Source organism: Spermophilus citellus (genome assembly GCF_964194105.1).
Source record: "Spermophilus citellus genome assembly, chromosome: 4".
Classification (NCBI taxonomy): domain Eukaryota; kingdom Metazoa; phylum Chordata; class Mammalia; order Rodentia; family Sciuridae; genus Spermophilus; species Spermophilus citellus.
This window is the reverse complement of record NC_138185.1, coordinates 2,040,001-2,053,052: the sequence shown is the minus strand read 5'-3', so window position 1 is coordinate 2,053,052 and position 13,052 is coordinate 2,040,001. Positions and strand designations below refer to the sequence as shown.

Genomic DNA, 13,052 nt, shown 5'->3' with positions numbered 1-13,052 from the left:
TATTAAAAATTCTCTCTCTCTCTCTCTCTCTCTCTCTCTCTCTCTCTCTCTTAAAAAAAAATAGGATGTTAAAAAGTCTCTTTTTTTTCCTCTTAAATGTACCAAAGGTGCCAGGCTTGATGACACTCACCTGTGATCCTAGTGACTCGGGAGGCTAAGGCAGGAGGATCATCAGTTTGAAGCCAGCCTCACAACTTAGGGCCTAAGCAACTTAGCAAGGCCTTGTCTCAAAATAAAAGGCTGGGTCGAGGCAGAGTGGTTAAGCACCTCTAAGTTCAGCCCCTGGTACCCAGATAAAGTTGCAAATGTGCGTTAGTTTCCTGAGAAGCCCCGAGGCTGGCTCCTGGCCTGCTGCTCTTCAGGCCTCGATACCACGGTCCCCGCAATCAGGGGGCTCTGGCATCCCGCCCCAGGTCCCTTCCTCCTGCCGCCAGGTGCTCCCTTCCTTCTCCTGCCCTAGTTCTCTTCTGAGTGGGGGTGTGTTGGCGCGCGTTTGCTGGACACGGTCTCGGGCTTTCTCCCTGTGAGAGTCTCCTCGTTACGTTACTGAGCTTCGAGGATATTTTTAAACAGCACTTGTGATTACTGCTTGACCTAGTGGCTATTTCAGAACAAAAGTTCTTCTTTTTTAAGTTTTACCACTAAATTTTCATTTTAATGCTTCAGCAAAAGGTCATGGTCAATTTTGTGGAACATTTCAAGATTGTACCTAAGGTCCATTTGGTTACAGAACGCTGTCGTGGTCCCCAGAGCTTGGAGGTCCTGAGGAGCCGTGCTCTCCAAAGGTGTCACCAAACTTGACCACAAGCCCCCTGGACCTCGGCTTTCAGAGCCCAAGCAAGGCACCTCCCTTAGCGGTGCTGCGCTCTTGCCCAGGGCTGGCGCCATGTCCCCGCGTCCCTCAGCCCTCACAGACATTTGCTGTCACTGGTGAGAGACACACAACTCTTAATTCTGCATGGTCCTTTCTGCTTCCCAAAGGTCTCTGTTCGCCCAACGATCTGGTCACACGTAAAACAGCCGCACCCCGTACAAACGCAGGCCCTGGCCCCGCCCCAACGCTCTCCTCCCCATCTCACCTTGGTGTTGGGGCCAGGCCCCATTGGGCTGTGTTTCAACACGTCGCAGCTTCTCCGAGGAAGGTTTTGTGCTGACTTAGCTCTGTGATCACAGTGACAAGGGCTGTCAGCACTCAGTTCCTGGCCAAGCACTGCTCAGCCACCACCTTCTGCCACCCCTCTGTGACCAAGGTCCTACTGTGAGGCACTCCCAGGACCCTCTCCCAGGGCCCCGGGCTCTCCCCAGGCCTCCGCCTGTTCCGTGTCCGGCCTGGTCTCCTTGGGGCGTTGGAATCAACCTGAGGAGTGGCTCTCCACCAGGCGTCCCACGCTCCCTGTCCAGACGCTGGACCCTCCCATTACCTGACTGGCCATGGGACACACTGAGTGTCCTTCCTGCAGATGGAAAATCAGCCACGGTCCCCGGTGTATCTTAAAATTCATCAAGTCACTCTGGCAGGGTCCCCACAATAGGCTGACCCTTCCTGTGTCCTCCCTCTCAGATCCGGTCTGACAAAGACAACGACATTCCCATTCGGTACAGCATCACGGGTGTGGGCGCCGACCAGCCTCCCATGGAGGTCTTCAGCATCGACTCCATGTCCGGACGCATGTACGTCACGAGGCCCATGGACCGGGAGGAGCGAGCCTCTTACCACGTGAGTGTCCGGGGAGGGGTGGTCAGCATCGCACTCACAGCACTTGAGAGCCGCCCTCCAGTTCACTGGACCCAGACAGCAGCTTCCGAACTTCCAACTCTGCCTCCCATCTACCCACTTCAGCTCTCCTGTCTCTTCATTTACACACACACACCTACCTTTCCACTCGCCCATCCACTCATCTAAATATCCATGTATCTACCACCCATCCACTCCTCCGCCAAACGTCCATCCACCCGTCCATCCCCCACCATCCATCCCTCATCCACCCATCCATGCCCCATCCACCCACCAATCCACCCATTCAGGTCTCATTTCTCAAGCGCTGACCCTGTGCCGGCCCTGGGTCAGGTGCCGGGCATGGAGACATGAACAGCGTAGATGTGGTCCCTCTGTGGGGAGCTTACATAGGCTGAGATGAAGAGGCCCCGGATCCTTCTTGGCCTAGAGCCCCTAAGAAAGATGGTGCCCAGAGTCCCCAGGCGGAACTCTGCACCTGCCCCAGGAGGCACATGATCTGGATTCTGCCTCTCGTCAGGGACAGGAGGTGAAGGGGAAAGACAGTCTTATCAGCTGGTGGAGAAAGAGATTTCCCTGGGAATCCAGGGCATCTGGAGGAAAGCCACCTGTCCCTTTGGAACAAGAGGGAAGGCTCTGCTCACTGCTGAGGCCCAGGGCCCCTCTGTGAAGTCACCCCGGAGAAGAGGAGCGCCAACCCCCTGGCCGTTCTCAACACCACACGCCCCCATGGACATGCTCAGGAGGATGCTGCCCATGCTCCAGCCCCGGCCATCCTCCCCTGCTGCCCTCCACCCCCACATGCACACAGGCCCCCAGAATGCACTCAGGGTCCGTGCCCAGGCTAGAGGGTGTCCCACCAGGCGTGGGGGCCCTATGACCTTCACTGAGTGGGGAGAAAACAGGCCCCCGCCCCCAGTGAGCAAGACTGCAGGTCCCTGCACAGCCCCACCACCCACAGTGGCTCAGCCCTCTGCCTGCTCACCATCTCTCCCCGGCTGGCGGTCACCTCTGAAGCCTGGTCACAGCACTTTGTCCCACACAGGCCAATGAAGAGGCCACTCTGACTCAGTTCACCTTTTCCAGGATTAGCAGGTTGAGTTTTAGTCACTGGGGTCTCTAAGAAGGTCCAGCCAAGAGAGTCCCCAACTTCCTCTTCTCCCGGAGGACTTGACCCCAGGCCTCCACTGCGGCCCTTTGATTTCTCCCTGAAATGTGGTTCTTGTCAATCACATGTCTCCAAAATTGCTTCAGTTGCTCTGGGAGGTGGTAGCCCTTGGCAGGGCCCTGGTGAGGCCCGTGTTCCTACTACAGACGGCCTGCTGCAGCCCAGGCTCTTCTCAGCCTGCCCTCTACATCCCGAGAAATTTCCACTGAAAGGAAGCCTCCCCACAGGGGAGGCCGGCCTTGGAACCTCCAGCCTCTCCTGGTGTGGCCTCAGTGGTGAGCAGGGAGGGACCCTACTCTGCTCCTCCTGTGTCCAGGACAGCTACAGAATTCCATGTCCTGGCGCAAAGCGGAAGGCAGGGCCCCTCGTCCAGAACCTATCGAGAATCTCAGGAGGGTGGGATCAGAGCGTCGTGCCGAGCCTCCCACAGGGCCCTTTGAGCAGGAGAGTTGTGTGGCCTCGGGTCTTGGGCGTGACGCTGGCTCTGCAAGCCCATACTCATTCAGGATGGTGTCACCTCACGGAGCAGGGCTTGAGAAGCTGCAGGCCCCTGCTCCTGGCAGGAGAGGAAAGGGGCCAGGCTCCAGGGCACTCCATGGGCCACTCTGGGTCAAGAGCAGTCTGGAGCCATCCCTTGTGCCCGTCCTCCACCAAGGGCACCAAGGACCCTATTTTCAGTAGAGTGGACCTCCTGGAAGTCGATTTGTGGGCCCCAAGGGACAAGGGTGACTGATGGAGTCTGTGACCCCCTGAGGGTCTTCTGCTCCCTTGGCCTGTCCGGAGGCCTACATGGCCTGGCACAGCTCGACGTGCACAGAGAGCGCCTCCACCCTCCCCTGGGCCAGGCTGGAGGATACCTGGCCTTGGTGGCCTGGGGCCCTGGGCGCTCCTCATGGTGGTGGCCCGGCTCATCCACAGAACCAGGGAGACAGTCCACCGGCTGTGACATGCCACCAGCTGAGCTGCAGGAAATGGTCACCCTAAGCCTAAGAAGGCTGCCCACAGTAGGCTCAGTGTCTGGGCCACTGCCAGACACTGTCACACACACGTCCCCTCCGCCTCCTCGCACCGCCCTGAAGTTTAGGGTTTATGGCAGCAAAGCCCCCTGTGAGCGTTCACGGAGCCTCCTACACAGGGCCAAGCCTCCCAGACGTCACCTTCGCCTCTCTTCCCGTCTTCAAGGTGAGGAAAACCGAGCCCTGCACAGGCCAAGCAGGGCTGCCCTGGCCACAGAGCCCATCCTCCTCGGCCCACTGTAGGTCAGCAGGTCAGTGGGAACCACGGCCCACACTGGAGCACCTAAGTCCATTTGCCGAATTCTGGATTGAAACCTGGTGTCCTTTTTGCCCAGACCCTGCATCTCACAGCAAAGAAGCCTGCTGCTGGCGTGGCCCTCCTAGTGGACGCCAGTGCCACCCTGAGGATTCCACCCCCGAGGGCCTGGTGGCCCATCAGAGCTCCGAGCAGGCAGGCAGGAGGGGTGCCGGTCTCTGTGCTGCGCCACACATTAGCACTAACCTGGTGCCTAAAACGTGGTGAGACGCGGGGTGGGCCTGGCCAGGGTCCTGCTTCGAGTCTCATGAGGCCAGAGTCAGTGTGCCAGCTGGCCTGGACGCTCCTGGGGCCTTCCAGGCTCAGGGCTACAGCAGCCAACTCCCAATCCTGGGGTCACAGGACCCATGTCCCCACGTCCTTGCTGGCTCTCCACCTGGGCCACTCTCACCTCCAAGGGCCCCTGCCTTGCCTGGCCTGTGGGCCTGAGCTTCCGCACAGCAACAGGGAGCAAAGCCCCCCACCACTATCCCCCCCTGCTACCAGGTCAGCTGGGAAGACCCATGTGGAGGGTGGGTCAGGCCACCCTGCCTCCGGGTCAACTGTGCCAAGGACATAACCCAAACCCCAGGCGGGATGGCGTCATAATCCCCTCTGGGACCAGCAGCTGACATTCATGAAGCCACCCAGCAGTCTCTCCCTCCAAGAGCCCTTGAACCCGGTCCATTGCCATCTGGGCCCTTCAGCTGACAAGGGACAAGTGACTGGATCCCTAGTTGGAGAATGTGCTGGCCACTTGTGGACACCTGTCACCTCAGCAAACAAGCACGAAAACATTCAAATGTTTGTTTTGCAAAATGACGAGCTGATTCATTTGAGGACCCCCTAAGGAAGACACACTGAATCTGCCACACACTGTCACCTTGGCGGGTTCCTGCACTCCTGGCCTGGCCTCCCCCTGGGGACAGGGATGGGGGTAACGCCCGCCCTGTGGAAGCCTGTGGGCGGGGAGGTGAGCTGAGGCACCTGCTGAAGGGGAAGAGTCTCCCAGGAGCCCCGACCTTCCTGGGCCCCGTGAGCCGTTGGGGTTCTGTGGCCCTGAGGAAGCTCACCCCTGGTCAGATTCGGAGAAGAGAGGACGACCAGAAGGGGAGAGCACTGTGGGGACAGCAGGCATCACGGTCCCCAGCCACCTTCCCTCTCCAGCGTGACCAAGCCGACACATCGGCTTTCACCAGTGCCACCTCCACTGGGGACAGGAAGGTGGCCTCCTCAGCCTTCCCTGGGAGACTCACCATGTCCGGGTTTGCAAGTGACAGGAAGCTGGGCCGCTCCTCTGGATGTTTGCATCCCCCTCCTGCCCAGGAGGCACGGCCAGCCCGAGCCCTGGGTGGCCCAGCCTCAGGACAGACAAAGAGAAGGTGCCCCGAGGTTCCGGGGAAGCCACAGCCAGGGGCCTCCGACAGGGAGGTGGGGACTGTGCTGGCTCCTGAGCTGCCCTGGCGGCTCCTGAAGCAGAAAGCAGCTTTGGTCAGGAGAAGTACCTTTGCTCTGTGCACACTGCGTGGACAGTGGGACAGGAGGGGGCCAGGCACCGTGGGAAGCCTTCTCCTTCTGGGCATGGTGCGGGTGGGCTGCCCGTGGCCCCCGGGGCAGCAGCTAAAGTGACCAAGTGGCGTTCCAAGATTTCCAAGACGTCGCGGAGCTGGCCTGGCGTGTGCCCAGCCCCCGTGTCAGGGCTGCCTGCAGGCTCCGGGGACACGTCCCTGACACGTCTCCTAGGACGCACACCTGCTCCTGGTGAAGCCAGGCTCTGGACTCCCCTGGAACACACAGTTCAGAGGTGCAATCCACTCCTGGGTCTCGGAACCCCAACCAAACGCCCACGTCATTGTCAGCTGTGGCGCTTCCCTTCACAGGCAGGGGACACACCTCCTCCTGGTCCCGGGGTCTGGGGAGGCCCCCACGGGCACTCCTGTGCTTCTCTGTCCAGTCTCTGTCCAATTGCGGGGGTGACTTGCTTTCAGCAGAGATGTGAGTCGCGTCACCAGTGTGGCCATCATGGCTCTGGGGTGGGGATGGACGGGCTGACCCCTTCTGCTGCCCAGGTCCCTGATGGCCCCACCAGCCCCTCTCCTGCCCCCTGTGTCCGGGGCCTTGTCCGCTCCTCACAGTCTCAGCCCAGCACCCCTCCCCCGAGAGGCCATGCTGGCCCCTCCCAGCCCCGGCCCGCTGTCCTTACACCCAGTGGCACATGGCATCTTTCCCCTCCTGGTGCCACTCTTCCATCTGGTGAAAGACGCTAGGTCCAGCCACATCTTTTGTTCCTGAATGATCTAAGGTCCAGCCAGGGCCAGGAATTCACTGAGCCAGTGAATGAACAGGTGCAACCCTCGAGGCGTGTGTCTGAGCAGCCCCAGAGTCTTCCGGCCCAAGTCCAGGTGACCTCCCTTTCTTCCTCCAAGACAGTTCCCGCAGAAGCCCCCTGGGGCGTCTCCCCGGCAGGGTACCTTCCCAGCCAGCCCTCCCCGGGCCAGCTCTGGCCTCCCACTTCTGTGCCGGCCAGGCCCTAGAACCGACCCGAAAGCAGGAGCAGACGGGGTGAGCCGTCGAGGCTGACCTACAGTGGACGCCCAAACCAGCCTCACCTCGCTGGGTCTCTGTCCCAGCCTCTCCTGAGCCTCCGCCCAGGGCCGACTCCCAGGAACAGGCATTAAGCCCCTTACTCTATTGTGCATAAATGGCCTTCTGTGACCACTGTGGGGACATAAATCCCACTAAGGGGTCCCTACCTACCCCCAGGCATCTGGGGACAGTCAAGAAGAGCCAGGAGGCCCTGGAAGTCTCGGCCAGTAGAGACTCCGGACGGCAGCCCGGCTCCTGCTCTGGGCCACATTTGCACAGAGGTGAGAACTGAGAGTCAGGGGAGTTTCTGGATGTACCAAAGCCCTCCGTCCCCTGCCCAGCTGCCTCTGCTGTCATGCTTCCCTAGTGCGGCCGTCCCCAGGGAACCGCCTCAGGCGGGGCCGGGGTACCCTGAGGGTGGCTATGGCTCTGACGTGTCTGTTGCCCCCAGCTCCGGGCCCACGCCGTGGATATGAATGGCAACAAGGTGGAGAACCCCATCGACCTGTATATCTACGTCATCGACATGAATGACAACCGCCCCGAGTTCCTGAACCAGGTCTACAACGGCTCTGTGGACGAGGGCTCCAAGCCAGGTGGGCCGCCCCTCAGACACAGCCGCTGGCACGGGACCCTCGGGCTCTGCCGGGCAGGGACGGGTCTTCAGGGCCTCCCTCTGTGTGGGTGCCACTGACAGGGCGCACCAGACAGGCTCATAGCCCTCACGGGCCTCAAGGTGCAGTGGGGTGCAGACCAAGGGGTGACAGCACCGTGAACCACAGTGACGTGGGCGTGGGAAGAAACCGGGCGTAGAGTCATGGGGACACTGTCAACAGGGAAGGCCCCTCTGCAGGGTTCCTGTGGGCTGGGGACTGGAGCCTGGGGAGGAGCAGAATCCAGCAGGGGTCTGAGGTCAGCTGCAGGTGAGCCGGGGAGGGGGAGCTCCTGCCGGGCCCTGGGCAGGAAAGGAGCCGGGGGCCAAGACCTGCCATCTGAGGTCTCTGGGCTCCACTTCGGGTTTGGCTCCACACACAATAGGAAACAGCCCAGGCTCCCCAGCTCCAGGAGGGGCCCATGTGCAGGGCCCTCTGTCCCCTCAGAGCTGACCCAAGGGCCTGTCCCTCCTCAGGCTCCCCTGTAGCACAGCTGATGGCGACGGCTTGGTCATGTGCCACAGGCCCTTACTAAGCAGGTGTCCCTGTGACTACCAGGAAGTGGGCATCCCCTCCCCATCCGCAGTGTGGAGCCTCATGGCCAGCGGCCAACGGGGTGGAGCATAGGGAAGCGTTCAGCAGCTGGTGGCCCCGTTTGCCACTGTGTGGCCCACAGGAGGCAGCAGCCCCAGGGAACTTGCTGGAGGTGGTCTCAGCCAGTCCACCTGCTGGTTCAGACCTGCAGCAGGCGCTCCGGCCAGGGGTTAAGAACACCCCATTCTGTGTGGAAAGACCAGCCCCCACTCTGCTGCCTCCAGGGCGGGAGGGTCCTCCCTGAGAACAGCACTGCCCGCTTGTGTTGGGCAGGGCCGTTGAGGTCACTAAGAAGGCCTCTGGGGGGCTGCTGGAGGTGGCCACGGAAGCACAGGGCTCCCAAGACAACTGGAGACACAGGGGACACGGCCACACGAGCTGTCCAAGCAACTCGGGGACAGACTTACATTTGGAAGGTTCCCCGTGGAGCTGAACTTGGCGTTTCACTGGCGTCCTGCTTCTCAGCCGGCCACCCCAGCCCTGCTCTCCGCCGGCCCACAGGCAGGTCGGCTCTGGGCTCTGCAGAAGCCTGAGGCACACGGAGGCCACTTCTGCAATGGCATCCAGGGTGCGCAGAGCCGGGCGGGGCCAGCTTCAGAAGCCACCTGCTCAGCTGGGTCCCAGGGAGGACCCGTGGTGTCGCTGGGGCAGGAAGGTCTCTGTCCCGGGGGCCACTGTTTCAACAGGAGTCGCATTTTCGATGGATTGTCTTGGGGACTGTGAGAGCAGTGAGCCCGGTGTCCCCGGAGGGAGGGAACGGCTGTGCCACTGTTTCTGCAGCATCCTGGCCCCCCCTGCAGTCCCTAGAGAGGCAGGACAGGTGATGGGTGAGCAAATGATCTACAGGCCGCCACAGAAAGCCACCAGCGCAGCAAGTGCAGCTCTGGAGGGTGGGCGCAGCTGGGTGCGTTCCTGTGGGGGCAGGGCCTTGCCCCGGCCCAGGCCTGTTGAAAGGCAGCGGGATTCTCCGGGCCCTTCTATCACAAATCAGATTTTCCACATGTTACTTAAAAACAAATCAATAGTGAAAGTCTTCCCAACGTGTGGCTGGCTTTGCCCATTAGGGTTATAAACGCAGCGATTCCCTCGCCTCCTGAAGAGTCCCTGAGCCTTTCAGCCTGGGGACCCCGGCTGTCAGGCTGGCCTGGTGAGGGCCGGCCCTGCCCGGGGCCCTGATCCCTCCGCTGCGCCTCCTCCCCCACCTGAGCCTTTCCAGGACTGTGCGTCAGTGCCCCTGTCAGAGCCCCAGGGACACAGTCCGGCTCCGTGCTGGAAGGACCTGTTTGGTGCCCAGGCTGGCCGCCCGGAGCCAGCCCTCTCCTCCATCAGCCCATCGAGGGTAAGGACCAGGCGTCCAAAAGAGCATGACAGCCTGGCCCGCGCGTCCCCGCGGCCTGGAAACCGCCTCAGCAGTTCCTCTGGTGCCTCGGTCGATGACAGTGATGGGGAGCTCATGGCATCGTGGGGTGAGGAGTCAGCCACCTGCTCTGGAGGCCAGACCAAGGAGGGGCTTCAGGGGCCCCATGGAAAGGAGCGGAGGGAAGACTAAATACTGACAGGCTGAGAGGGCTGCGTTCACCAGGGACAGCAGTGACAGCCTGGGCCCAGGGCCACCAGGAGCCCGCCTCACCTCCCTTCCCAGCCTGGCCCCTCACTGTGTGACGCCCTCTGTGACACCGCTGGCCTGCTCCCGCGGGCAGGGGCCTGGCACTCACTGTGGCTCGGGTCACAGCCCTGAGATCTCCCAGGAAGCAGAGGGCAGAGCCACCTCAGGGCCCCGTGGGATGGCCACGCTTTGGCCCTCGTGGATGGAGTCCAGAGGTGGTGGCAGCTGCAGGGGGGGCGGTTCCCAGGGCAGAGACGGAACTTTCCAGACTGTGGCTCATCACTCCTTGGCCCTCTCCTTGACGTTGATGGGTCACTCTCAGGGAAGTCTTCCAGGGCCACACTGGCCTCCCTGCCAGAGGCCCCAGAGAGGGCGCCCTCTCCTCCCAGGTCCCACCCAAGTCCGGGAAGGTCCCCTGGGTCTGTCGCCAACCCTGCTGAGCCCGTGGGGCACAGGAAGAGCACGTCCTCCCTCTGTGTGCCCCGATGCCACACCCTCACTGCCCCTGCGCTTCCTGCCTGCTCCAAACCAACCCCAGGAGCTCAGAGTAATGAGGGACAGTGCCTGGGGACATCGACTGACCTGGGATCCAGAGGCCTTCCAGAGAAACAAGTGCCGGAATCCAAGTCCCCCAGGAGGGGCCCAAATCAGGGCTCCCAGGAGAAGGGTGTAGCTCGAGAGGCACAGGAGGGCCTGGAGAAGGGGTGCCAGGGGCCTGGTCTGAGGGTCTCGGGCAGGAGCCCGGTGGCCAGGGCTTGGGTCCCTCCCACCACCCCGAGCACCCACCTTCATCAGGTCCACGGTGGGAGACTCACTGGAAAAGTATAGAATCGCATGCAGCTCCCAAAACAGTACAGCCAAGCCCCTTGGCCTGCCCCCGTGGGGTGCTGCAGGGCTGTGACACCGGCCACACCCAGGAGTCGGCACCGCCCCCCCTCTGTAGGCCTGCCAGAGTCACCAGCGCACCGGTGTGTGCCTGCACTTCTGCGCAGTCTGTCACACGTGCCGCTGCAGGAACCACCATCAAGACACAGGAGGGCCCATCGGGGACCCGCCTGCCACCCTCTGTAGCCACACAGGCCTCTTCCCCTGCGCTCCCTCAGCCCCGCCACCCCCAATCTGCACTTGACCTCTGTGGCTTGTTTCAAGAGCGCTGAATAGATGGGGTCGTACAGTGACCGCTGGGGACTGGCTCTCCCAGCTGTCCTCTGGGGGCTCATCCAGGTACTGTCTGTCCGTAGCTCCGTCCTTTCACGGCAGAGCGAAGGCTGTGGTTGCAGACCTCCCTCAGCTTGCCATCCACCAACCGGAGAGCGCTGGGGTCCTTTCCAGTTTGGGCTCTTAAAAAAAAAAAGAGGCTGGCGGGTGGGGTGGGCACAGGGGCACAGGGCTGGCCTGGCCTGCACGAGGCCCCGAGCTCGATCCTCAAGACCAAAAAACAAAGTGAGGAAAGATAAGTAAACAGAGCTTCTGAGAGCACCCCATACCCAGGGCCCAGAGGGTCGGCACCATGGCCTGGAGGGGCAGGCACCGTGGCCTGGCAGGGGACGGCACAGTGGCCTGGCGTGGGACGGCTCCAGCGCGTCTTCACTTCTCGGCATCAAAGGCCTCGAGGCCGTTCCTGCTCCCCCGTGCCTCAGTGGGCTTCCCACGGTGACCGATCCTTAAGGGACGGAGAAGTCTGCCTTTGCTCTGTTTCAGGGCTGGGTCCTCGGTCGCCTGGCCTGTTTCTCTGGGGGCTGTGCCGAGGTGGAGCATGGTGGCAGGAGCACGTGGCAGGGAAGCTGCCCACCCGTGGGGCAGGTGAGGAGCGGTGGGGGGCCACAATCCTTCCAGGGCTTGCCCCAGAGGCCTCACTTCCCCCACGGGGCTGGGCCTCCACCACCCCCAGGAGCACCCAGCTGGGATCAGGCCTTCAGCACATGGGCCTCGGGGCCGCTCCAGACGGGGTGTTGGGCTGAGAAAGGCCCCAGGCCCCTCAGGCAGGGCTGCGTCCATGTGGGGGGCCGGCCCCTCTGCAGCCCAGCCGGCGTTGGGGTGGTCGCTGCTGTGCTGGCGTGTAGTGATCGGTCACCAGCTCGAGACATCTCCCTCGCCTTGAACCCTGCAGCACAGCTTGCCTGTGTCCTCCCATCTGTCCCCCGCACTGGACCCGCTCCTGTCTTCTGTCCCCCTCCTGTTTGGAGCAGTCACCGCGTGTGGCTTTGAGCTCCTTCGTGCCTGCTGAAGACACACCTAGCATGCATGAGGCACTGGGTTCAATCCTCAGCACATAAAATAAATAATGTAGTGTCCACCTAAAACTAAAAAATAAATATTAAAAAATAAATAGAGACACATGGGCACATTGGGTGCATCTCTGGGTTCTCGGTGCCACTTCACCTGTCCTTGTGTCTCTCCTGCCCACTCCACGCTGTCCTCATGACTGCAGAAATCAGCGTGGACAGAGTCCACGCATGCACACCAGGCATCCACCCACATGCCTTCCCTGGGGTAGGTCGGTGCCCACAACCCGGCATCTGCAGGCTCACTGTGTCCTGCTCCGTCACTCTTCCCACATCCAGGGGTGGCACCTCAGAATCCAGGTCTGCCACCCATTGCTGTGGCATGACCATGCTGTGGCCCTGGCAAGCCAGTGTCCTGCAGCCTCTAACAGGTCAGCAAAATCCTAACCACCTCCTGGAGCTGGGGCCGAGGGGAGGACGTCACCTGGGCTCCTGGCCAGCAGTGCCGACTTCACAGGCAGTGGCCATTAATGTTGCTGTAAATCCCGACTCAGAGCCGTCTGTCCTCCTGATCCGCCAAGCTGCTTTACTGAGCTGAACCTCTTTAATCCACATGGGACGCGTTTAAAAACAGACACGCTTCCACCGCGTGCCAGACCCCCAGGGAGCCCGAGCCCTGCACCACTGGCCACTCTGCTGGGCACACCCTGGAGTGGGAGCCACGCCCCAAGGTGCCTTTTCCAGGTCACCTGAGTCCCCGTAGCCACACCTGACTGGCGGCCTCGTTCTGGCCCAGGATGCGCCAACCAGAGCCGCCCTGAGGCCGGACTCCCAGACACGTGGGTGAGGAAGGTCGGGAGCAGGATGCGTACAAAGGACACTCTTGGCCCGGGAGATGTCTGGGGTGTGGGGCGTGGACGAGAGGTGGACCTCAGTGAAGGCCCCGCCTCAGCCTGCCAGGCACCGAGGACAGGAGAGCTGCCCGCCAAGGCTGCTGGTTCCTTGACTGTGCCCAGCACCAGCCGCCCCAGCCCCGCCCTAGGGCATGAGCACCCAGCACTGAGCACGGTAGCCTGAGGGCGCTCTCTGCAGGGAGAGGAGAGGCCACCAGAAACCACAGTGGGCAGATGTGGTCAAGGCCGCCTGACCAGGGGGGCCTGGTGAGGCCCTGCAG

At 61.8% G+C, this 13,052-nt stretch overlaps 1 protein-coding gene across 1 annotated transcript in view; it reads left to right on the top strand.

Annotated features, from left to right (window-relative positions):
- The window catches only part of CDH4 (cadherin 4), a 423,409-nt gene that overhangs the window by 359,788 nt on the left and 50,569 nt on the right, over positions 1–13,052 (top strand). Inside the window, exons 5-6 of the mRNA XM_081289717.1 lie at positions 1,562–1,717; positions 7,252–7,396. Of these exons, the coding sequence (XP_081145843.1) occupies positions 1,562–1,717; positions 7,252–7,396 (301 nt within the window). The remainder of the gene's footprint in view (positions 1–1,561; positions 1,718–7,251; positions 7,397–13,052) is intronic.